The sequence below is a fragment of the Amyelois transitella genome, chromosome 9, assembly GCF_032362555.1.
Source record: "Amyelois transitella isolate CPQ chromosome 9, ilAmyTran1.1, whole genome shotgun sequence".
NCBI lineage: Eukaryota > Metazoa > Arthropoda > Insecta > Lepidoptera > Pyralidae > Amyelois > Amyelois transitella.
The window spans coordinates 8,825,472-8,852,364 of NC_083512.1; the positions used below are offsets into that span (position 1 = coordinate 8,825,472).

Here is a 26,893-nt window from a genome sequence, read left to right on the forward strand (position 1 = left end):
TTGTCAATTCCTTTATGGACTTGAGAGCAAAGTTTATTTATAACAACCTAAATGATTACGAATAAAAATAAACGATAATACGAATAAACATCAGCTAAACGTGGCTTTTTGGTCTTTTCAAGACTGTGAGCTCTGTTTTCCAATTAAGGGATAAAAATTAAAGACGTAATTTTAAAGTGTGTATTTATATTTATATACTTTTCGTTCGTGAATAACCCCCCTTACTTGTCATGGATCGTGAGTAAAACCCGCATCAGCCGAAAAAACTTTTTACTTGATTTTATTTTATCTGTGCCTGCCTGACTTCGCTTTGGTTGGGTGCGTTTGCTTTTACCGTGCGTTGTAAAAAGTCTTTCATTTTTATAATTTTCACAATTAATTAATTATCGTAGTTCCTTGAATGTGTTTCTGATCAAGTGGTACCAGTGAAATCCTTATGAGGATGATAATCAATGCTGCTGTGTACTGAATATGGCTGACGAAAGACTAGTGGTTTTGAAGCGTACTAGTGACAATTTAGGATTCGGATTTTCTTTGCTGGGTGAAGCCGGTTTGCCACACATCATATACGAAATCGAAGAAAATTCTCCAGCGGCTCGTAGTGGCGAGGTAATGTCAAACAATAATTTAAAGCAGGGCTTTCTTTCATATCAATTTAAGTGCCTACCTCCCCTTTTTCCATCTACTCCTAGCTGGTCTAGACTTTCTTGTCGCGAGCAGTTTGAGCAACAAGGGCATGGGGCGTAGAATTATAATTAATTGCATCAAAGTATTTTTACTGTAGCCAAATAACAAGTCACTGGATATGAATAATCAACAAACATTCCTTGTTCAAAGTTAGATCTAGAATACAGTGCAAAAATTGAGGAATAAAATACATTTGCCCACTAAGTTTTTATTGAAAAGGAAATGTAAGAAATAATAATATACGATTCTAGTAACAAAATGAAATAACAGATCAATCAATTTAATTTTTATGTGCCTAGTACATATTTTGTTTACTTAATTTTCATTTAGTATAAAAATGTAGTTTATTGATTCCTAATTGAATCCAATTAAGTCTAAAATCTATTTTCATGTTTTTGTTACTACGATTCTCTATCTGATGACCTGCCCTTGTTTGGCATTGATCAGATAAACACTTAACATGTTTATACATGATATTCCAAGTGTATAATGCGAGTCATATAACAACTTTATTTTAATGCTCATGAGATAAACAAAAGTGCACATAATATATTTTTTTCAATGACATTTTTAACCATTATATACCTATCTTATAAGTGTAAAATCAGTTGACAGGGAATCAACTCCTCAGAATTGGAGAAAAGATTTTGTAGTGTCCAATTTCAAGCTGAAAGGCCCAAGTTATAGTGCAAAATGAACATAACTGAACCAAAAGTTTTAGTAACATGCTAATTAATTTTTTATTTTTGATACAATTTCATTTTATCTCTGTGCATCATATTTCAGAAACATTTATATTTCTGAATCTAAAATCCTGGCTTCTTAGTAAATTTTTTTTTATGAAAAATAATATTTTATCCTAGATCCTTGATAATAGACAAGTTCTTCTTGTTATGTATGTAACTAAGCAATGTATCTCCATTGCTTGGTTAAATATCTATTTATGAGCAGTCATTATCACTAGCACTTGCAGCTCAACAGCCAAAGGTCAAGGTGATTCAACAGTTTCAGTATGTAGGTGATGCATAGTGCATTACTACATTCTGTTAAATTCTTTTCTATAAGATACTTCTGGTGACAGCCTTTACATCAATTGTGTTACTTAGTCATTGACTAAGAGGGAGTCAGACTCAATTAGTTCAATGTAACACATTAATTATTCAATTAACATTTCCTCCCTGTATTTCCCTTGTTATAAGAACATTGTTTAACATAATTATAATTTTGATATACAACTTTCGCCCAGGCTTTCCTCTCGTGGGTACTTGGAATAAGAAGTAGGTACTTTGTATGTTATTCCAAGTTATATTCTACCCATATACCAAATGTCCAGTAGATTTTGCATGGAAGAGTAACAAACATTACTCTTCACATATTTTTTTTATTTGCATTTATAATATTGCTAGAATGAATCATGCATGTGAAGTCAGTGAGGGCTGTTAGTTAAGTATAATAATATGACACTTAATCAGGGGCTGGGTACACTATTGAACATTTTCAAGGTGAGCTTGTTTACGTACCTGTAAGTGTAATATTACATCTATTAGTGATTGTTACTGTTGTTTACTTGTCTCTATACAATCATTATCATGAGGACAGTATTTTCCTTTAATATTTTCAAATACGCTGTAATTGAGGAGTCTATGTAATTTAATGAGAAATAAACAATCTAAGAAAATCTAGCATTTAATTGTTCTTATGTGCTTCTTATTTGTGCACAGTCGCTTTAAAAATTAAGTAAAGTTTGTTTTCAAGAGTGTTGGTCTGTCTACTCCATAAATATGTGATACATGCAGCTCCTTAATAATTATTTGTCATGATAATTCCAATGGATTTTGCTTTGCAATATTTTTGAACACAATATTTATATGTTGTGTGGTTTCCGGCATCAATATAAAGAAGAATAGGACCATTCCATACATACATACATACATATGGTCACGTCTATATCGCTTGCGGGGTAGACAGAGCCAACAGTCTTGAAAAGACTGAATGGCCACGTTTAGCATTCCATAGATGACGTAAAAGACGTCTTAGGGAAAGACTTAAAAACTTGGGATTCTTCTTGTAGGCGATGGACTAGCAAATTGTCACTTTTTAATCCTAATATATGGAATCTTAATTCTATCATTAAGCCTAACAGCTGAAAGTGACCTATCAGTCTTTCAAGACTGCTGACTCTCTCTAACCTGCAAAGGAGTGATTATATGAAAGAATGAATATTTATAATCTCTAAGTACCAAGTAAAAAACTAACTATTAAATGCATACTTCTTGTATGCAGAGATCGTGGCAAGTGGAAAGAGGTAGTCTCTGCCTACCCCTCCGGGAAAGAGGCGTGATTTTATGTATGTATGTATGTATGTATTAAATGCCTTTACCTTTGCTAAACAGTGTAACATTGGCATTTAAACTTTGCTTCATGGTAAACAACTGAATCGGACACATTAAAATTTGCGACAATAATTAATTCTACAATACAGTCTACATAAAATTACTTTATACAAATTCTTTCCAGTTTTAAATTGTAAAACCTAGATATTTTAACATTGGCAATTATTAAATTTTGGTTACCTGAGACGGATTGCTAACAATATGTTAACATCATAGTCACATAATATCAAATTATCCAGCTGATTAAATAATCAGCTGTTAAAATTACCGTCATGATATTAATGGATTTTGTAAAACGTAAACCTATCATAGCATTATGGTACAGAGTAATTATTAACTCTTATCGAAATTCAAATCTGTTAACTTTAACACTAGACATATTAATTTCATACAGGCATTCGTGCGTAGACACAGTGCATTAATTTTTTTTCTTATATAAACAGATCAATCCGAGTAGCCAGCAGCTTTTGCTTGGCGTGTTATTCCCGTGGGAATTTTTGAAAACTCGGTTTCCTTCTCAGTGAATAATAAAGTTCAGCTTTCTAGACCCTCAATGTTGGACCTTCTATAGGTAGCTCTTACATTTCAGATGTTGATTACCAAAGCATTTATACGTGGCCAGTATTTTTTATCTAAAAAACAAATACCAATATGTTGTATGTTATTATATACTAGAGGCTGCCCGCGACTTCGTCCGCATGGAAACCCTATCAATCCCGCGGGAACTCTGGGATAAAAAGTAGCCTATGTGTTATTCTGGGTCTTCAGCTATCTACATACCAAATTTCATGGTAATCGGTTCAGTAGTTTTTGCGTGAAAGAGTAACAAACATCCATACAAACTTTCGCCTTTATAATAGTAGTAGGATACTCCAGGCTCGGAAACATAGTGGGGAGTAGGGAAGACTGCAAGCTTCTAGTATTTCCTGATTTCAAAGATAAAAATAAAGATTTCTGGGAGAATTTATTGTACAAAACATATTTAATGTCATTCAGTTAGGATTTTATTTACATAAGCCACTGTTTATCAGAAACCACAAAGCCGCCGTAACAGTCCACAGTCTGTTTGGCCCGATTTGTTCTTACACCCACTTTCGCTCATGTGTTTAGGTTACGCTGTTACAGTCTCATTCTTACATCACCGTTCGTTATGTTTAATTCATATCTACATAAATCGATGGCGCGTTCCAAACAGTGCAGTCATGTAGCTGTGCTAAATTTCGCTAAATTCTTGTGTGGTTTCCAGCAAAAATAAAATTAGTTTTGTAAAATCAACCTATTTGAAAAAACTCAAAAGATGAAGCCAGAAAAACAACCGCCCATAAATTATTAATCATTTCGAAGCATAACTGTAATTGAAAGTATCACTTTTTAGCGCACCGCTATGCAGTGAAGCTATTTAAGAAATTTTTTAAACTATGGAATATATGTATGTACCTTATGTTAATATGCCTACTCTCTATCCCTCCGATTAAAATCCCTATAGTTCCTAAAGTGTCCTAGATGAGACGGATTATGCTTTGTCAAAGTTCGTGAAATGCTATGCTGGCCCTACAGATAAATATTTCGCTTTTTGGGAATGAACTGACTGGTTTTAGTAAGTATTTTAGGATATGATATATTCGAGAAGGCAGCTGTAATATTTTTACTACGTATTTATATTTGGTATTCATACCTCATTTTCCACGATTTACGGGCATAAAACACGCGTGTATGATTTTATATGCCACTTAAAAAATAATGATACCTAAATATTAAACCATCATCCGTAAAAAAAGGTGTCGTCGACGCGTGAACGAGCCATAACGCCACTTACTGCAAATTAATGTATCTCTGTATGTTTGAAATTATCATCTGCAATGCAATTGGTTAGTTTTCCATAGTACAGTCAATAACATTTTTCATCTTGTTATCCTGAAATATAAATGCGAGAGTAAGCTTGTTACCTCTTCACTGTTAAAACACTGGACCGATCTCCTTGAAATTTTGCATACGTTTGTATGGAGTACAGTAAAGGGCATTGGGTACTTTTTAACGGACGGCTGCCCGGGTTAATGATAACCTCGTCACAGATAGTCACAAAGAATTTATTTTTTTGAGATTTAATATATCCTACGTATAATTATAGCAATATAAAAAAGCCATCCGTTCAACGGCATATCTAAAGCAAAAGCTTAGAATCAGAACTCATATATAATGTAAAGCCACTAAAATTTGCATACCTAAAGCCTGAAGCAGAACTAAATAACAGGAGAAGTTAGATTTCGCGACGAATTAGTGCGATGACGCATGCGGCTACCCGGGTGACCAAGCTATGACTGAAATTCATACAAATTGCACGCAATTGTATCAATCGATACTCTTTATTGACCAACCAACACCAACCGATCCATATAATTTATCAAAATGCGAATCGACATGGCAATTATTTCACTAAATAAAATTTTAGCAAATGAATTGTGAAAAACTATTTTTTTCTCCTTTCAACACGAATTATTGTTATATTTTTAATTGACCATGTTTGCGTGATTTGGTTCATATTTAATTCATTTCAACATATATCTGGTTACAAATCGTGTATAAAAACAGATTATTCTGCCACTCGTTTACCTATACTGATTTTGGTTTGAGCAACTAATCATTTCCCAGCCATGCGTAGATCTGACTAACTGCATAATCCAAAGCACAGAGCGTCATTTAGTCATTCAATATAATGCGCGTTATCGCCTAGTGCCACTTGCGATAAAATAATATGGACAGATAGGCGTTTATCCTCGGAGATGGCATTCGTACATTGATCTCTGTTTCTAAAATAGCACAAAAGCACGTTTAACGCGCCGCGCTGTCCCCTTATTGTTGAGATCTTATTAGGGTATCACTGGATGTAGTCGGGAATCGTGGGTGAAAATTGCTTTCTTACGTGCACACCTACATAATAGACACGGTTTGTACCTGAACAAACCACGCGGTCATGTTAATCCTCTCTACCACCTTTGCACATAGGTACGCTGCACACCGTGCTACTTAGGATAAAGGAACTTGAATTATTACAACTTACTTGAAACATTCAATGGTTTATCCGTTTTCAATAAAGTCTTATAGCCTTCATACTTAAAATAAAATAAAATAGATACTAATTTTTCTCTCTAATCGCTCTTTTATATTTTCCAAAAGAACCCATTATTTTTCCTGATAGAAACTTTCCTAAATATGCTCCGTATTTCCTTAAATGCCTTATCCTTCAGGGCCCGGAAAATGGCCAAATAGCACGTCAAATTCGAAGTGATACATACCAAGTGGCGATGCACTGCATTAAAAATATAACACGAACAAAATTTTCGTATTCAATTATTTATTCCATTAGTAATAGTTATTTACGATCTTTTAATTACTACTATTATAATTCTAGTAATATGCTGCAAGTATTAGAAATCGTTTCCGTTTCAAGCTGCTAAATATTTTCCGATTCGATTTTTCCTTAATTTTCCATCTAGTGGGAACGATGCATGATTTTTTGTCAGACCGAATTTTTTATTGTTATAACATTTTGTAAACAGACAGCTTTATGTTTTATGTGTTCGTTTGATGATACAAAACCTTTCATAAAAATGTCTATTACACATTTAAATATTTTGCATACTTCTTAATGCAGTAAAAGTTTAAAAAATATCAAACATTATCTGGCAATTGTTTATCTAGAGAGCTGCGTGTGCTCTTGTATAGCGCTGGTGGCTGGGGCTTAAGGTCATAAACCAAGATAAACAAATTAAGTTGCCGGCCTTGGTCAAGGTGCATTACTACTAGCGTGGTGACTTCTTGCAAAGGAAACGTGTTTTATTAAAAGATTGCCTGTTCTATAAATCACTAAATGAATTATACTTTTAATTGATATTTCTTTCTCTCATCTTTGCGTTTTCAGTTGTTATTATGATCCGGGGTTCCGCTTTACCATATTTATCTTCACCTTGAAGAGTAGATTTTTTCGGTTCTTCTTCTTCTGGACTTGGAGTTCATCTTGTTTATTTCGCGAAACTCCACAAGTGTGCTCAGCAACATACTCATAGGTTGACATTAGAAATGAACCGAACTTGTAATTTTTAATCATTTTATACACCATCTAGACCACAGTAGCTGCTGATAACTTTAAATGCATCGAAATAAACAACGCAGTTAGCAATCATTAAAAATATGTTATTGATTAGATTAAATAAAAAGGTTATACAAATACGCTGCAGTAACCAACTTCGAGTTGAAATTTATTTACGAGTTTGTAACTAAATTCTCATAAGTTTAGTAACTCGATTGCGCGCTTTTGCTGCATTCATAGATCGAGGGGGCAATTTATTAACCCATTGCGGTTGCAGGGCTATAAAAATTAATCCTGAAAATGCAACGAAGGTACCTAATTTAATACCTATATAATTTCGTTTTTCGAACCATCTGTAAGAACAACGATGTGTCTTTTTCTAGAGACATAAGTTAATTCTTCCTAATAGATTGTGTCATGTAATATATGTAGGTAGAACATATACGATACCTTGATGAATAAACTCATAAATCATACAAAATGATGTCGCTTACTTTTATTGAGTACTTATACAAACAGTTTTGACAAAAACATCGTGAAAGTAATTATAGGCGACCTTTCTCTACTAGGTGAAACATTAGTTACCGCATGTCCCTAAGCGCTCAAAGTGGTCCAAGGTGAACTAGGAAATTTAATTTGAGCACTTTCCTGAAGCGATACCTCCAAACTGCACACCGATAAATGGGCCGCAGCCCACTAATTCATATTTCCGCTGCGCCCTTCTGTCGAGTTTGATCTAATTTATCTCCTTAGACCAATCCATTAGCGGTCCCTCCTATGGTATCGAAACGAGTTGACAGCGCGGCTCGCAGCGAACGCTCGTCCCCACACCGCGTTCACTATTCGGCGCTTTTATTTTGACATACAAAATTATTAACTTTAAACACATGTCGGTTCCCACAAGATAGTACGCGCTCACTTCAGTTACACGTACTAACCGCTACTATACGCACGTTATATGGCATCTCGAATAAACCAGTTATACCGCGCCTCAGTGAATCATTGGCATCAGAGCGAGGATATAGTGATACCGCCGCTGTGACAAACGATAGCCACTGAGGCCGTATGTGTTGTTGTGCCGTGTCCGTATATTCAGTATTTGGCGAGACGTGGGTTGTGTGCAAAACAAATATCCACTGAATTTAATATTAAGCCTGTGCGTCCGCCCCAGGGTCATTTTCGTGTGTAAACAGACTAATATTTATAAAAATAAATGCGTATAAATTCAATTCATCTTTGATGTCTTAATGACGCTTTAATGGAATGCTATTGATCCTAATTTGTATAAATAGTGAATATTGAAGCGCTATTAACCTTTAATGCTGATGATTGTGCATGCAATAGACATACGCGAATCATTCATCATCTGTGCAACACTTCAGATAGGTATGAATTTACCCCAAGTAATCTTTGTTGTTTGGTTTATAAATATGTATATAAAAATAACTTTTGTTTATTACATTTATCTCCTTTATCACACGTGAGGAATGCATGATATTTGGCTAAAATTAAATCTGAGTGTTCCATATGCATGTTGGAATAAATTAATCTCTCTTTATAACCACTAATATGTTGATAGTAAATTATAGCACCCACATAACTGGAGTTTCACAATTTGTATCATATAGGATATCCAATTAGGATAGCTTGACACCCTGTTCCCTTATTTATTTTTGCTTATATGTTTATATTACGAACATATAAACATATAAGCAATAATAAATAAGGGAATTTGAATTTTCTTTAAGATTTCTCATACGAACCGAACCGACAAAAAAATAACGGATCACTTGAGATTCTTCTTTTAGGCGATGGGCTGTTTAATCTGTTACTATTTGAATCTCAATTCTATCATTAATCCAAACAGCTGAACGTAGCCTATCAGTCTTTTCAAGACTGTTGGCACTGTCTTCCCCGCAAGGGATATATACGTGATTATGTGTATGTATTACCTGAGCTGGTCAAAATTTAATTATGTTTCACCGTATATAAAAAACGATTAATAAGGGTCGTGATTGCAATGATTTGAAAGAAAAGTGAAATAAATTGCATTTTGAATTGCAGGTTGAAGCTGGAGACGTATTGCTCAAGGTCAATGGGACTGATGTAAACCGGTTCACTACTCGGGAAGGTAAAGAATTCGCTATTTATCACGCACATGACACTTATCCGGTACTTTTCATATTGTAACTGCTAGTGCCTTACTATGTTTTGCACTAATCATGTTTAAATATTAACTATTTTCCTGCACTGAAGTCTCAACGGTAATATTAGGTCTATAATAATGACGTTGTTTCGAGTGGGCGTGGAATCTTAGGGCACTAAACGGCAATAACTTGAATTGATGACCCACGGTCGCGGTTCGCTTTAGAATTCGGCTCGCTTATTAAAACATCAAATGAGACCGTTATCTGTAACATTCATGACTCTAATTCAATGATCGCGTTATGTCGGCCCGTGCCCCGGCACGCAACCCCGCAATTCACATTTCACACTTATTATACAAGTCTGGTAACTACTTTAAAATAAGGCCAAAGAGTGTGTTCAAGCGGCAGCGATGTCGGGTGTTTGAACCACTTTTGCAATGAAGTTAAGAACCGCGCACGGTTTCAGCCTGCACAAATTCCGTGGTTACCTATTCAGTGATACTTGAGAGAAATTTTAAAGCTCCTTAAAGCGTCAACTACATTTGCAGGGCATGTATGTTTCTACTGCCACAAAATTATTGGAAGGATCGCGCCAGATCCTTAAGTATACAGATGCAGGGCATAGTATGCCATAGTCTTAAGACAGACACACTTGGGAGAGATATACTTATTGTGAAAACACAAAGTAGAGAAATAGTTCTATTTAAATTGTAGTTAAGTTGCGGAGATTTCAGCATATAAGGCACAAATAGTATAATTTAGAAACAAATTACTGACTTCTACGACTAACCTATCTGTGTTATTGAATAAATATAGGCAAGGAATATTTTTTATTATCTCTACTTAGGCCAAATCGCACAAGCCACCTATCTATAATTTCCATCGCTAAACCATTCAGTGTATAGCCTAAAAAATAACCTAATAGTTGCCAATACCAAAATTGATTTCCTCCGACAGCCTGTAATCAAGATCTTATCTCGACAGAAATATACAAATAAGTTCTATTGTTGGATTCCTTTCCTGTGTACTTAATGCTTCGGTTGCGTCTGACGAAAATGTAAATGAATGACTAATCACTTTTACTTTTTAGGTTTGTATAAAGTTTGTCTTAGCATTGTCATTATTTGTTGCAGTTTTAAAATGCTTACGGCTATCTTCGGATCCCGTCACTCTAAGACTGAAAAAAGGTAAGTGTCCCACACAGTATGGTTATTTGCTAATAATTTAGTCGATCTTTAGTTTAGTTTTTGGAAAATACCGTCAACCCAGAAAGTGTAATCAAAGATTTACTCTCGTGACTAACCGTCTCAGATCTTTGGCTGAACTATGACATTCGGGCTAAGAGGGCGCCGGGTGCAGCTAATAAAATTCGTTTATCCCAGAGTACTTGGATCGAGTTTGCGAAGTAAGCCGCCACAAATAAGAGCTGCATTACGTGGAGTCATTTTGTGGGTGGCTCTCGGGATATCTCGGGATAAAAGGATATTTCGCAATGGTTTTGTACCTCTGAAATAATCTTATCTCGCTGTCAAATGTCAAAATTGATGAACAAGATAAATTTAGATATCACAATCACAAGTCTTTATTAAAAATATACTGAAGGAGATCTTAGTCTTGTTATGTCTTTGACAGTACAGAGAGAATCACCGTTCCGTTAAGCGATAGAGGAGAAATGATAACTCAATCATTTGTGTGAAAGCGGTGCTAAGACGAAGTAAATATAAGCAATAGTGGTTTGGTGTCAGACAGGCTGACGTTCCAACTTTGAACTAAACTTTGAACCCAAAATATTATACCTTTTAATAGTTTGTATAAAAAAAATTTCAGACCCTCAAATCAAAGCCAGCGTCCGGAGGTACTTGGTCGCAGCAGCGGAAAGACGGTCGACCGGCTTACGCACTAACCACGATAAGTGAGTTTGTATTCATTTTATTATTCTCATGTTAAAGCAAATTCTGTTACAGCATCGAACCCACTTAACTGTTTTGTTGAAATTTGGCGTACAATAACAGCATATCAAATTCGCCACTATTACCGAATCACAGAGGGTCCGTGCAGTGTAACTTTACATAAGATTTATTTTAAATTATTTTGAATGCCCACACGTGGAGTAAAGCCTAGACAAAGACAAATACTTGTTGCATCTTTAGTAAATAATCTATAGGTACTATGTTTAGACATGTAATCTCATAGTAGAGCTATCTTGTTTGTTATCGTACTCGAACTTGCACGTAATGTAAATATAATTATGTGTTGACAATAACATATAAATCCTATTAATATCCTGTTATCTCCATTTTAAGTCAAGGTATATATTTTGAAAAAGTAAAGAATAACACTTTGAACTACATATTTGCAAACAAATAGGCTATATATGTAAATAAAACGTTACCGCCGAGGCTGTCGAGCACGTCAATAAAATAGTAATTTCCTTGCTTCCCTCGGTTTCCCCCGAGAAAAGATAAATTTCCGCGGCAACGTTCCGTTGTACCGGGAAAAATAATTTTGCTTTATTGGCATAGCTTTTATTTTAACAACGTTTTCGGAAACCCGGTTTCGGCGCCTGACAGCTGATTTCCGATGGTGATAACCATATGTGTCGCGACTGTATGGGGGCGACACCCCATGGCTTTACTATGGCCGCCCCTCGCTTGTTCTTGATTTTAGTGATGAGTGATTGATACCGTCGGGGCGTCACGGATGGTTTATTTATGGCCCGTACTAATTCTGTATGCTTCTCCCAGTTTTGTCATTTCACTACCAATAGTAGTAAATAATCTTATAAAGCGAAAGTTTATCAATTCCTTTTTTGTATCAAAAATAAAGGCTTCTTTTACCCTAATTTTAACGGGAACCTGATACTGTATTGATCTACGTCACATCAATTAACAATATTTATTAAAATTATTATGTTCCATAAATAATTAATTCTGTATAAAGTGTTAATTATTTTCCGTAAATCTATGAATGGATCCCAATTCTGGCCGAAAGCAACAATCTAACAAACTACATTTTTTTACAGAAAATCCTTATTTATAAAGAACATGAGTCACCAACTTTATCACAAAACACTCCTCTACTTACATTCTATTATGTTTTATCGAGCGTGTCCTTTTTGTAATCTGTTCAAGAAAATAGCTATTCGATGGCACACTAATACGAGTAAGTGTTTTGACTTTACCTTTTTGACTAAATACATATTCATTTATAACATTACTTTAATTAAAAAACCAGACCAATTCAATAATCAAGCTATACTTTACCTATCTAAAAAAAGTCAAATGTATGGCAAGAAAAATTCAAATCGGTTCATTTTAAGTAATGCGGTAAGTACCTATGTAACAAAAAAAATTGAGAAAATCTTATATTTTGAAATTCTACCTACCGCACAAATACGTCGCGTCGTGTTTTCTCCATAAAAGTTAATGTTGTCATCAGGCAACAATCTTTTGTTGTTGTCATAAATATTTTTACAGACATTTTGTATTTGTATTTTATGTTAAAGGTGTTTTTGCTACAGCAGAACATATTAAATAGAGGCACTCAGCATTGTGATCTGATGAGGTAGTCTTGAAAATTATTTAAATAAGGCAATTATTCCAGTCCACACTTATTGACGCAATTATAGTAGGTCAATTCTATTTTATAGGTATGTTGGTTCTCAATTGAGTGCAGTCTGAATAGGCCGCTCGCAATATTGGCATATTACAGAGGATTGGTGGACTTGACATTCCATTACGGGCGAGCAAAATTTCTAGGAAATTATCAGTCTGCCTAAGTAAGGTCAACCTTTCTTTATACGGGTATTTTTTGTAAATGTGAAATTGAATGAAAAATCATACATATAAGCTGGATTCAGTTCAGCTGGATGGTTCAATAATAGAATTTAGATCCTAACAGTGACAGTTCAAGTATTCATAGTATTCCAAGATAAAAATAAGAGGTATAGTCGAAGACTGGATATTATTTTGAAGGAACCAACAAATATGTTAAAAAATTCTACCGACAGATCGAGCTCACTACCTTCGAGCAACTCAAACAGCAACTCGAACAGCAATTCGAACAGCAACTCATCCAGCAACTCGTCGAGTAACGGGTCGGGTGTTCAGTCCGGCGACAGTTGCGAGAACCTCCTTCCGGACGAGAAGCCGCGGCGGCCGCGCGCCAACCAACCCAAGTTCGAAGCCTACATGATGACGGGCGACCTCATGTTGAATCTCTCGAGGGTAGAGCATCCACATCATAACCACCACGCGCCAACACATCGGACACATTACCACAGGTAAGTCGCGGTGGTAACGCGGGTGAGGCCTCGGACGTAACGATGTTAATTAATAAATAAAAACATCCTATGACCAATATTCGGTGGCTCTGGTCTATTTTGTTTTGAATTTTGTTTAATCACATCTTTCAACATATTTTGATGAGTTTTACCTCTTCTAGCCGTAAAGAATAGCATTGCAAGCACGTTGAAAACCAGCTACAAGTTCGTCTGACAATTTCTAGAAGGTTGCAGAGAAAAAATTCTCTCTTTTTTCATATTTGTATCTGTATGAATATCTTTGGTTGTAATTTATTCTAATATGGTGCTTGTTGTTAGGTTTAAGTTAAAGATCATAAGGGAGCTTTTCGTTCAGCAATTGACCTAACTTAGTGATAATATATGAAACCGCTATTCTTCTATCAGGTACAACTCAACGCCAGCGTCGCCCAGCGAAAGTCGTTTATGCGGACGCGCAGATCTCACGCAACGACACAACTCCTCGCCTGACACCGGACTGGTCAGCGAACATGCCACTAAAATGTAAGTCTGTTTGTCCATTTATATAGTTTGTAGTACATTTTTCTCCTACATTGTCGGAAATAAAGCCATATTATTATGTTTTGTATAATCTCCCAGGTTCATATCGCAGCCGGCGTCGCCGGCGGGCGCGGGCGCGGCGTCGAGCGAGCAGCTGTCGCGGCCGCCGCACACCGTGAGGACTTCGCGCTCTGAAGATCATTTGCAGGTTTATTGATTTATATTATATCGACTTCTTTAGTTCCCGTAGGAGTTATCAAAAACAAAATTCTTTCAATAAAGGCTTAACTATAAAAAGTGTAAATTGAGCTACCCATAAAAGTACATGACTGTCATGCTAATAAATGTACCAACCGTGTATTGATAGAGGCTCAGTTGAAGAGAATAGAATAGATTTATTTTCAAAATTGGATACCTACAAGGTATCACTTATTGACGTCACATCACTCAAGTCTAATATACTACTAGTATACTAGTTTTTGATGTTTGATATTCTGTTATTATTGGTCATATTGTTATATTGTTGTTGGTGGTATATCAGAATGAACGTCCAGTTCGTTTGACTTCGTTGCTCCAATATTGCATAAAAGTTTCAGAAGGAGTCTTCCCTGAGTGCGGTGGCGGTGGATATGGAGGAGGATGTGACGTCATCGCTCAATACGCTGCTTGACGCCCGACCTGATTCTGCCACGCCCGCACCACGATCGGAACGTGATCGGTATGAAACATTATAATCTATCTGTGCTTAAAGTTATAAAGACAACATACATATTTGTATCTGTATGAAACTAAAAGTCAACGCACAACCTGATGACTGAAAACTTATGGATATAAAAAGCTTAAATTTAGTTTTCGTTTAAGATTTTGTAAGTTTTGTAAAAACTAACGCCTGATTGCAATTCGACACTGCTTGAAATGACTTTTGTAAATGCAACTTTTTATTTAATTTAGGATCGTATGGACGTACAACGCGCCAGTATCGAGTGCAAGTGAACGCGGCCACTGTAACGGCTCCGGAGCCACCTCCAACTCCACCTCTATATCTGACGGCATGTCACAGAGGTAAACAATTTCACTTTAATTTTACCGCGTTTAGAAAATATGATATAAACTAACGTAAACTTTTATAAAAGTTACATATAAAATCTTATTAAAAACCTATATCTTGTCCCTCAGATCGTCATCGCCCGCATCTCCAACGTCAGTGTCGTCGTCGGTGATGTCCTCCCGAGCGACTCCGCCGCATAGAGCGCTACAACCTTTGTCAGCACATCATCACAGACTTAACGGTAATCTGATTGGTTAACAATTCAATCAATGTGGTTTGGTTTTTGAGTTCCATTTCATGGTGGCAGCAGTGGGATGCTTGGTGTATGGCTACGCTCTATTTTGTAATGGCTCCCAGCTCTCGTAAAAATTTCGAGACCAAAACTGATCTGAAAGTCCTACCACAATTTAGCTGAAAAAACTGATTTTATATCCTACTACTATTATAAAGGCGAAAGTTTGTATGGATGTTTGTTACTCTTTCACGCAAAAACTACTGAACCGATTACCATGAAATTTGGTATGTAGGTAGCTGAAGACCCAGAATAACACATAGGCTACTTTTTATCCCAGAGTTCCCGCGGGATTGATAGGGTTTCCATGCGGACGAAGTCGCGGGCGGCCTCTAGTAGCTACATAAATACGTGCAACTATAGCAAGTGCCTTATTGGATAATTTAATGTTAAACATAATAAGCACTGAAAATATTCTTTATCTTTTCCAGGCGACATGAGTCTATCGGAAGCCGTGTCAAACATATCTAGTCCGGACTACCAAGACCAAGACGACATGTTCGAAACTGGCCGTGAATGCCCCAGAATGGAGCTCTCCGACCCATCAGACTCAGATTCCACCATCTTAGTATCCGAACCATGCCACAAACGAGCCAAATCCAACTCCACATACTCCAACGAACACGGCAGTGACGTCACACTCAACGGAGATAACGACTATAGGATAGTAATACAGGTGAAGGGACCGGATAAACAGAATGCGAATATAGAGAATGTAAATAATAATAATAATTGTACACAGAACGGAAAGGAGAATGGACACAATTCACCGGAGAATCAAGGGTACCAGGTGAGGGGCGCGATATAGAATGTTGCAATGCTTCGTGTGATTTGTGTGCTTGTGTCTCGGAATAGTTTAAGTTGTCTCCAAAAAGCCTCAAATATATCTAGATTGATATCTCCTAGATTGTTGTTCTCTGAAATTTGATACGCAGATAAATATATATGATGCTGCCCACTCCGTGCTGAGTTCCACAACGCAGTATGATTGCTTGTCCATAGCTTGTTCGAAGTGCGAGAAATTTTACATGTGGGAGATGTGATTAGCACTCGCCCATTTTAATTTTCAGCCGTGCAGTCTACATCTGCGATTTGTTTACATGGACTCTGTAGAAAAGGTCTGTAACTAGACTAGAAAAATAGGCCGAAATACAGGTTACGCAACAAAAAAATCTTATAAATTCTACTATTTCGAAATCATTTCGTTGATTTTGACCTTTTTAGAAAAGTTCACTTATTGCTTTTAAAAAAAACATCTTTGGTCTGGTTCTGTATAGTATGAGTTCCAAAGTTCCTTCCGGAACGAAAATTATGATTACATTTACACATTGGTTTCTGTAATCGACATTTTAATTTCTAATTATAAATTAGAAAATCCGTTATTGTTATTGATGCAATTCAATTCATGTGAAACCCATTTCTCATAGTTAATTAGCCTTATTGCAATGTGTTTAATCTGAATACGTTTTCAGGAGCTGGGTAGCGGGTCAGACGGTGGTTCGGACGAAGGTTCCGACGGGGATTCCCTACATTCGTTCCACTACAGCCCTAAAGCCGTGGACATACCGTCAGCTGAGCGGCTCGCTAAGAGGCTGTACCACCTTGATGGGTTCAAGAAATCCGATGTTTCGAGACATCTTAGTAAAAAGTAGGTTATTTTTTACATATTTTTAAGTAAGGTAATGTTTAGTAAGTTCTAACCCAGGTTGTGACAATATATCTTATCATACTTTGATAGCACGAAACATTTTCTGCATTGAAACAATAATATACGGGAAAATTTCACATTTTATTGTACTGTAAAAGAGGTTCTGAAACTTATTACATTATTTTCCAGCAACGAATTTTCTCGCGCCGTGGCGGAAGAGTATGTGCGACACTTCTCGTTCGCGGGCGCGACATTAGACGCCGCGCTGCGAGCCTTCTTGGCACGGTTCGCGCTCAGCGGCGAGACGCAGGAGAGAGAAAGAGTTCTAGTGCATTTTAGCAGGCGATATCTGGAGTGTAACCCCAATTCGTTTAACTCACAAGGTAAGTTTGTAGTCATCTTTATTTTTTGTATTATATCGTCTGTAACAGTACGGTGATATAGTCAGTATTAAGACGCTTATATTCACGAAGAACGAAAATTAATGACTTATTCTTTTCAGATCATGAAAATGTTACACATACAGTGTAGTGTTATGAAAATGTTTTTGATATTTTTTAAACACCTGACATTTCTAGTTTATGCCAGCTAAATGAAACCAACCATTCGCAGACGCCGTCCACACGCTAACTTGCGCACTAATGCTTCTCAACACGGATTTGCACGGCTGCGGCGGCGCCTTCCGGCGGATGTCGTGCGCGGAGTTCATTGACAACCTCGCGGAACTCAACGACGGCGAGAACTTCCCCCGCGACACGCTCAAGCAGCTCTACCACGCCATACGCACGCAGCCGCTGCAGTGGGCGCTGTGAGTATACTGTAGTGTGTGACACAGTCCACCCCGGGACAACCTCGCGGAACTCAACGACGGCGAGAACTTCCCCCGCGACACGCTCAAGCAGCTCTACCACGCCATACGCACGCAGCCGCTGCAGTGGGCGCTGTGAGTATACTGTAGTGTGTGACACAGTCCACCCCGGGACAACCTCGCGGAACTCAACGACGGCGAGAACTTCCCCCGCGACACGCTCAAGCAGCTCTACCACGCCATACGCACGCAGCCGCTGCAGTGGGCGCTGTGAGTATACTGTAGTGTGTGACACAGTCCACCCCGGGACAACCTCGCGGAACTCAACGACGGCGAGAACTTCCCCCGCGACACGCTCAAGCAGCTCTACCACGCCATACGCACGCAGCCGCTGCAGTGGGCGCTGTGAGTATACTGTAGTGTGTGACACAGTCCACCCCGGGACAACCTCGCGGAACTCAACGACGGCGAGAACTTCCCCCGCGACACGCTCAAGCAGCTCTACCACGCCATACGCACGCAGCCGCTGCAGTGGGCGCTGTGAGTATACTGTAGTGTGTGACACAGTCCACCCCGGGACAACCTCGCGGAACTCAACGACGGCGAGAACTTCCCCCGCGACACGCTCAAGCAGCTCTACCACGCCATACGCACGCAGCCGCTGCAGTGGGCGCTGTGAGTATACTGTAGTGTGTGACACAGTCCACCCCGGGACAACCTCGCGGAACTCAACGACGGCGAGAACTTCCCCCGCGACACGCTCAAGCAGCTCTACCACGCCATACGCACGCAGCCGCTGCAGTGGGCGCTGTGAGTATACTGTAGTGTGTGACACAGTCCACCCCGGGACAACCTCGCGGAACTCAACGACGGCGAGAACTTCCCCCGCGACACGCTCAAGCAGCTCTACCACGCCATACGCACGCAGCCGCTGCAGTGGGCGCTGTGAGTATACTGTAGTGTGAGACACAGTCCACCCCGGGACAACCTCGCGGAACTCAACGACGGCGAGAACTTCCCCCGCGACACGCTCAAGCAGCTCTACCACGCCTATTCCTAATGAGGAGTCTTAAGTGTCAAATAAATAATAACTCCCAATTGCTGATAGCAACATGGTTCAAAAAGTTATAAAATTAATTATCATTGATACAATTTCAGAGACTCAGAATCCGGCGGCGGCGAATCCGCTGCGGCGACCGTTACGAACTCTAACAACCGTTCCACCAACCCGTTCTTAGACGTGCCCGACCAGAGTCGCGCCGTGGAGTACAAGAAGGGCTACGTCATGAGGAAGTGCTGCGTCGACGCTAACGGCAAAAAGAGTGAGTCACATTGTAGCTATAGCCTTTAAGATATAACCTGATCTCTGACACAGCAAAATGGAACGCTAACTGATATGTAGGTGCGAAAAACAGACCATAAAATGGATTAATTTCAGATCTATCACAGATGTTTAAGGATTTTAACCTCAATTTGTTATCAATAATTCTGCAAACAGGTTTGGAAAGTTGTTACAGTAAGATTCGTCTGAATCCTTTTTGGAAATAGTACCCCATTAAGTGTCTTCAGTGAAATGACATCAATTAAAAGCCTGACTGACGTCGGGGTTGATAAAGGCACTATGTTCTCGCTTTATGCCTCTACCAGCCCGCCTTTCTAGACACCAACAAGGTCTTGTCTAAAGAGCTTGATTTATACTAAAAGCTAAGAGCCGTTAATCATTACTATATAGCTTTTATGTTTGTTACAGCTCCATTTATGTTTGTTACAGCTCCATTTATGTTTGTTACAGCTCCATTTGGTCGGCGTGGCTGGAAGATGTTCTACTGCACGCTGCGGGACCTCGTATTATATCTACACAAGGACGAGCACGGCTTCCGACGCAGCCAGATGTCAGACAACCTACATAATGCCATCAGGTGAATCTATCCGTTCGCAAATCTATGCTAAAGTCAACAGCTCACTAACCTGTAAATTCACCTATATTACCACGTCATAGAGTTCGACGCAGGGTAACTTGATATTCTGTTGATTGTACTATGATTCCATGCGATGGAATAGCTACGCTAGATGTAAACTATCGGTGTTAGGGCTAGCGGAAGCTATAACATCGCAATTTCCTACCCTGTCCCCGTAGCAAGTCACGCGGGACGTTGTTCTTATCATACGTAAAACTATCGCTGTCCCGTTTCACGTCATAATAAAAGCGAAAAAGGTATAGTCTTTCCCGCGATAAAAACGCCGTCGCGCGTGCAATGTTGTAAGAGGGCTAGAAACCTATAGATATTTTCTTGTGTAAAAATCCTAAACACCGTCCTGGTTTATTGACTGTTGCCTGAGGGACAACTCAGCTGAAACAAATGCCAGTGGCCATATTTGGTCGAATATTAAATTAAATATTGTTTTTTCTTCTTTAGAATACACCATGCTTTAGCTACGAAAGCGACGGATTACACTAAAAAGCAGCACGTGTTTCGATTGCAGACTGCGGACCAAGCTGAATACTTATTTCAGACGAGGTATGTTTGTCCTCATTTGTATTATACATACATACAAATAGTCATGTCTATTACCCTCGCAGGGTAGAGCCAACAGTCTCGAAAATACTCAAAGGGCCACATTCAGCTGTATGGCTTAAAGATTCAAATAGTGACAGATTGCTAGTAGCCCATCGCCTAAAAGAAATCCCAAGTTCATAAGCCTGTCCCTAAATTTCATGTTTTGCTTTTCTTTTCACATAGTTTTTCTTATAAAAGCTAGCGTTATTTTTACGTAGGTACACACCGGGCCAACGAATAGGTTTCTCTAGCCTTTGTTGGTTCTGTTTCGACGTTTTGGCGAATGTCTAAGTCTGCATTTCAAAGCCGTAGAACGTGCATACCAATGTGCGTTGGCCTTCCCCTTATTAACGGACGTTTACAATTAAAGACAAAAAGAGATAGGAAAGAGTAAGGGATTCTATCCCTTTGTTATATTGTCAACGATCATGAATTTGCCCCCTAGCGTGGTCGCGGTTTCAGCCAATAAGAAAAAAATATTAATTTTTTGTCAGTGATTCGAAAGAGCTGTGTTCGTGGGTGGAGACGATCAACTTCGTGTGCGCGGCGTACTCGGCGCCCCCGCTGGCGGGCGCGGTGGGGTCGCAGCGCAAGTTCCAGCGCCCGCTGCTGCCCTGCGCCCACACCAAGCTCTCTATGGTATTGTGCTATTCTAATTTTGAACTTGATGAGGTAAACTTTTTTCTTTGAAGCACCGAACCGTCGAATTTGCTTGGTGGTAATGTATATAAGACAGCTATATGTTTATGTCAGTATATCATAGCATACTGCATTATTAGAACACTGGTGAAGTCCTAGTGGCACGATGTCGTTGATCACGACAAAAAAAAATTACACTGGCATCGCATTAGTCATTTTAATTTAACAATCAAATAACCGCCGCTTTGTGTGTAGAAACAACTTTTAGTTTTATTATGAACAGTTATTATAATAAGAAATACTACTCTGTCAAGAAAGTAGCAGGAAAAGATCAATAATACACAAACTGTTTGTAATTCATCCAAATTTATTTTATCACCTTCAAAATATGCTCCTTTAGAAACGATACACTTACGCCAACGAATAATCCAATCATCAAAACATTTTTTAAACGCTGTTTCCGGAATTGAGGTCAGTTCTCGCCGCGAATTCTCTTTTATGTCTTCTACCGATTGAAAACGGGTGCCACGAAGTGGTAATTTGAGTTTAGGAAAAAGAAAAATGTCGGCTGGAGCCATATCTGGTGAATATGGTGGTTGCTCGATGGTATTTGTTGAGTGTTTGGTTAAAAATTCGTTCACAATGATGGCCTTGTGCGAAGGTGCATTATCATGGTGCAAAATCCAAGAATTTTCTTTCCACAAATCTGGCCTTTTTCGTCGGATTTGCTCTCTTAAACGCCGCATAACACTCAAATAATATTCCTTATTTACCGTTTGACCTTCCGGCAAGAATTCCGAGTGCACAACACCGCGATAGTCAAAGAAAACAGTCAACATGACTTTGACTTTTGAACGACTTTGGCGTGGTTTTTTCGGTTTCGGTTCAGTTGGAAGGCGCCACTCCGAAGCTTGTTGACTAGTTTGCATGTCAAACTCGTAAACCCACGTCTCGTCACCAGTAACAATGCGTTTCATGAATGTTGGGTCGGAATTGACTCGTTCTAGCATGTCCTCAGCGACTCTCATGCGATTGAGTTTTTGAAAAAAATTCAGGTCTTTTGGGACTAGCCGAGCGGCAACATGTTTCATACCCAAATTATTAGTTAAAATGGTACGGATCGACTCGTGAGATACAGAAAGTTCGGTGGCTATCTCTCTCAAAGTTGAATGAGGATTTTCAGTCACTATTTCCTTCACTTTTGCGATGTTAACTTCAGTTGCAGACGTTGATGGCCTACCAGAGCGAGGCAAATCTTCCATCACATCTCGACCGCTTTTGAACGCTTTGTACCACTCATAAGCACGAGTTTTTGATAAAGTCGATTCACCGTAAGCCTTCTGTAACATTTTCAGTGACTCCGAACACGATATTCCATTGGGAATGCAAAATTTAAGACAAACTCTTTGTTCGATGTTTTTATCCATTATGAAATTAGCAATACACACTAGATATGATATAACTAAAAATAGCACTGTATTTAATGTAAACAACAGATGCAACTCAAACTCCGCGCCAAAATGGAAAACAGTTGTGCCAATCTAACAACAACAAAAAAAACAAAAATTTGAATTTGGAACCGTAAATAAATAATCCATTCCCGATACTTTTCTGACTGAATGTATATATATTCCTTCAGCGGGAACAACTACAAGAACATGAGGAAAGAGCTGCGCGGTTAGAAGAAGAGTTGGCGGCGTTGAGACACGCGCGAGACAACTCGCCTCATTCCCGCGACAAGGAGCACTACCTCGTCTATGAAGTTAGTATTAGTTAAAACTTGCTATACAAAATATACATAAGCATATAGTCTAAGGAGAGAGAGAGCCAACAGTCTTGAAAAGACTGAAAAGTCCTAAGTTCAGCTTTATGGCATAATTATGGTATTGAGGTTCAAATAGCGACAGATTACTAACCAATCGCCTACGAGAAGAATTCCAAGTTTTCCCTTAGTCGCCTTTTATGACATCCATGGGTAAGATAAAGTGCCGAGAACAACACGATATTTTTTTTTAATTTGCTATTGGCCTGTAATGCAGATAATTCTATATTCCTTTGTTGAAATCATAAAATGTTTTGAAGCGGCCAGGCACGCAGCGCTATTCCATTTTCAAACTATAAAGTCATGTTCACATGTGCATGAAATCGTCTTTTGTTGTTCCCAATTGAAATAGTATCAATAGTAATGCGTGCGCGTGGGTGGCAGGTGAAGCGGTACCGCACGTACGCGCACGCGATGGCGGCGCGGCGCGCGGGCGGCGCGGAGGACGCGGCGCCCGCGCTGCCCGAGCGCGAGCGCGAGCGCCCGCCGCCGCCCTGACGCGCCATGGCGGTATGACACATTACATTTATACTTTTTTTTTGTAGGTGATTGCTGGTTTTACTAAAATTTCGCGTTGCTTTGTACTGTTTATGATTGTAATACCTGTACTTTTTATAAATACGCAAGTAATTGATTTAAATGCGTTTGGTTTTTTCTAAGAAAAATAGTTTTAAAAAACATTGAGCAGAGCAAAGACTGAAAGGGGACATTTAATTTTAGAGCTAAACGATGGAATTTAGAATCAAATAGACAAGTTGCTAACCCGTCACCTAAAAGTTTATTTGTCTATCCCTTAGTCGCTTCGACATCCATCAAATAGAAATGGAATGGTCATATTATAATTATAAGAAAACTAAAGGAAATAAAACCCTCAAGAACCTTATAATGATTCGATAACGTCATTTATTATCAGGTGTTTGCCGCCTGCGTGCTGTGACCCCGCCCCCCGCGCTGCCCGTGCACGTCCGCCGCGACCGACTGACATGCACGTCATGATGCCACTTCTATACGTTCCTATTACATCACAGATTTCATACAATGATTTCTTAATTGAATACATAAAAGTAAAAAACCTTGCAAATATCATTGAAACGTAAAATTTCTAGATACCTGTTTTTTGCTGGCTCGGTTACTGAATAGATTTCCTTGCAAAAGGACCTTTGTCAAAGTCGTGTCGCTCGACGCGTTACGAATTACTTTTATGGAATAAGCTATACTAAACATACATTTTCTATTAAATAAAATATAAGAAGCCATATGTAAGGAACAGAAAAAAAATGAGCCATTTGAATGCAACGGGTGATGTCATATGAAAAAAGGATGTGGCGGCATCTTACAATGACGTGTCAAAATTAAAGCGACCTAAACTTTTAGACCAAGCAAAGGAACATGAATAAAACCGTTATTCCAATTCCTTCGCTTGATCTAAAGTATAAGGGGTGCGGTGTGATGAAAGGCCGGCGGCGCGCTCCACTGGGAAACTATTAGGTACGAGTTAAAATTAAAGTTTTAATGTCGATTCATCTAGTCCCGTCTTCCTTGCAATACGTTTACCGCGTGACGACTGTAGGTCACTACTGGTGAGACCATAGAATTCGCAATAAGACAAAAGGAATGCCTAAGTACTGATAATAAACTATAGGAATGATTTGGCTCGTCTTGCGTCACACTTTTAAGCCTCAAATAAATCTCAGAATTGAGATGCAAGGTGAAAACGTTGTGGTGTCACGAATATAATTATGTTCACCAGAACTTAGCACTTCTATTGTCTAATGGTATGTCGAAGTCTATGGATGAAATAATGATGCTCATCAACTACTGATGAGGCTTCTTTTATTTACCTATAATACTCAAAAATATAGGTCGAAACGCTTGTGCATGTAACTATGCACTTATTAGTGTTTAAAAGCCCTTAAACTCTTGTAGAAGTATTAATTTCGGTGTACAATTTCAAATTACCGACTGATTTTGTAATCGCGATCCAGTTTGGCCTGAACAAAAAGTTGTTATTTTATGTTCTAGATCAGTTAGTTTGGAAATAATACGCTTTAATTATTATTAGTCGAACATATTGGCTTCAGTATATGTTGTAAGAAATTATTTATCATTCCATGTTTCCTGTTCCTATTATGCCAACTGCCAAAAAGACGTTGACTAGTCGTATCTAGAAGAAAATATCACTTATCCTTTTTTATTTATCCTTGTTTTGTTCTTCTTTAAAGCCTTCTTCTTTAAATTCAAAAATGTGCAATTTCTTTTCAACTGGACATGCTGGCTGGCACAGCTGGACATTAAAATCCTCTTTACTCTCTCTTAATCTGGGTTCACACTTTGGTATGTATACGTAAGTCGGCTTTCGAATGTTGGTGGAGGCGTTCACCACAAAAAACCAACGAAGGCTAGAAACCCCATTCGTTGGCCTTCATTGGCCCGCGCCCAGTATATACGCAGTTTAAACTTCGGGTTCGGCCCGCGCAGTTTTGGCAGTTGGTGTATCGTGAATATGAACGGCAAGTGAATCATTGGTCGCTGACGTCACATGTGGTCGATCGTCATTACAAGACAGAAACTGAATTTATTACGATGTTGTAAATACATTTTAAAGAGACTGATAAGTGAAGTTATTTATTTTGTTTTGTAAATCCACCAGTGTCAAATGTTAGACATCGATATAGAGTAACAGTTATTCATACAATAGGATCTCACATGTAATTATAGCTCTTAGAATGAAAGTGTGTCATGAGATTTGGAACTGTTAAACCAAATTAAATTTTGGGCGTTGAAAAATGTGTGTCTTGATGTATTTTGTATGAGCTTTTTTTTAACATTATATTCTTTTCATAGTAATTATATGTATCTGTATAACATCAGTCGTCAAAATTTTGTTTATTCGCAATGGCCAATTCCTACTTTGATTAATTCTATTGATTTGTATTTAATTATTTCAGATGTTAATTATTATTCTTATTGTAAAAGATGAAAGTCAATTTCGGAGAAAATGTTAGTAACGAGGAGCTACTAGATGGAAGGTAATGAATTGACAGTACTTAGTACTTATCAAGATTGAGCTGACATTGTGATATGTGAAAGAACTTTTTATAACGGAAGTCGAGCTCTGTGGAGGTTTGTGATTACAGATTGGCATAAAGCATGTGTATTTATTATTTAACTTCGAAGCTCTAGTTGAGTACATATTCTGCATTGACAAAATTTGCCAGTAAAGCTCTAGTGATAATGACGACGGCTCAACATCCTTTCTGCAGAGCAAAGTCGATTGATATTAGATTGTTTTAGTTGTAAACCTAATCATTGTAAATATACTATTTTTTACGAATTATTTACATGTTACTTTTATTTTTATATTATTTACTGAAATGTATAGCTTGATTAGTTTTGTTTTTATTATTATAAAATGTTGTGTGTGCGCGCGCCTTGCAAAACTGCACTTTTCAGCTTAACGAATTTCTCAAGAAATAAATTTATAAATAAAATGCCATAAACTTAATCTATTATGTCCAAATATGTTTTAAGGGAAAATTTATGTATAAATTTTGTTGCAGTTGCTTGTTTATTATAATTCATTCAACATTTTTTTTTAAAATGTGAATCATCAGAAGCATGTTTATATTGCAAAAATCATTATTGTAATGTAAGGTGTAACATATCTAGTAATAAAGTGATGTAAAAATGTTATGATTTTGTTAATAAAATGATGATTCCATGGTGTAATAGCAACCTTTAAAAAGCCAAGTGCTTCTGATGAATTAGCTCTCCCACATTTGCACTGCTCAATTTAGCACCAATCCATGCCTATTTTTGCGTTTCTATGTCGATGTTGAAGACCTACATACTTTTATAATAACCTTAGACATATTGTTAGATGACATAAAGTATTATAAATTTAAACATTAGTAAGAAGGGAATTAAAATGTTGGCTGTGCCGGAATTTAGAATACCTTTTGA

General features: G+C 38.0%; 1 protein-coding gene across 1 annotated transcript; it reads left to right on the top strand.

Moving 5' to 3' along the window:
* Nucleotides 1-247: 247 nt before the first annotated feature.
* Nucleotides 248-26,438, top strand: LOC106142874 (PH and SEC7 domain-containing protein). The gene is made up of 21 exons (XM_060945713.1): nucleotides 248-609; nucleotides 9,232-9,298; nucleotides 10,448-10,501; nucleotides 11,142-11,226; nucleotides 13,324-13,596; nucleotides 14,002-14,118; nucleotides 14,215-14,323; nucleotides 14,706-14,833; nucleotides 15,067-15,177; nucleotides 15,292-15,404; nucleotides 15,887-16,245; nucleotides 16,928-17,103; nucleotides 17,293-17,486; nucleotides 17,716-17,911; nucleotides 19,070-19,233; nucleotides 19,704-19,830; nucleotides 20,329-20,430; nucleotides 20,964-21,108; nucleotides 22,748-22,870; nucleotides 23,315-23,440; nucleotides 23,844-26,438. The coding sequence occupies exons 1-20, from the start codon at nucleotides 472-474 to the stop codon at nucleotides 23,426-23,428; spliced, it is 2,895 nt and encodes a 964-aa protein (XP_060801696.1). The 5' UTR covers nucleotides 248-471; the 3' UTR covers nucleotides 23,429-23,440; nucleotides 23,844-26,438.
* Nucleotides 26,439-26,893: the final 455 nt, after the last annotated feature.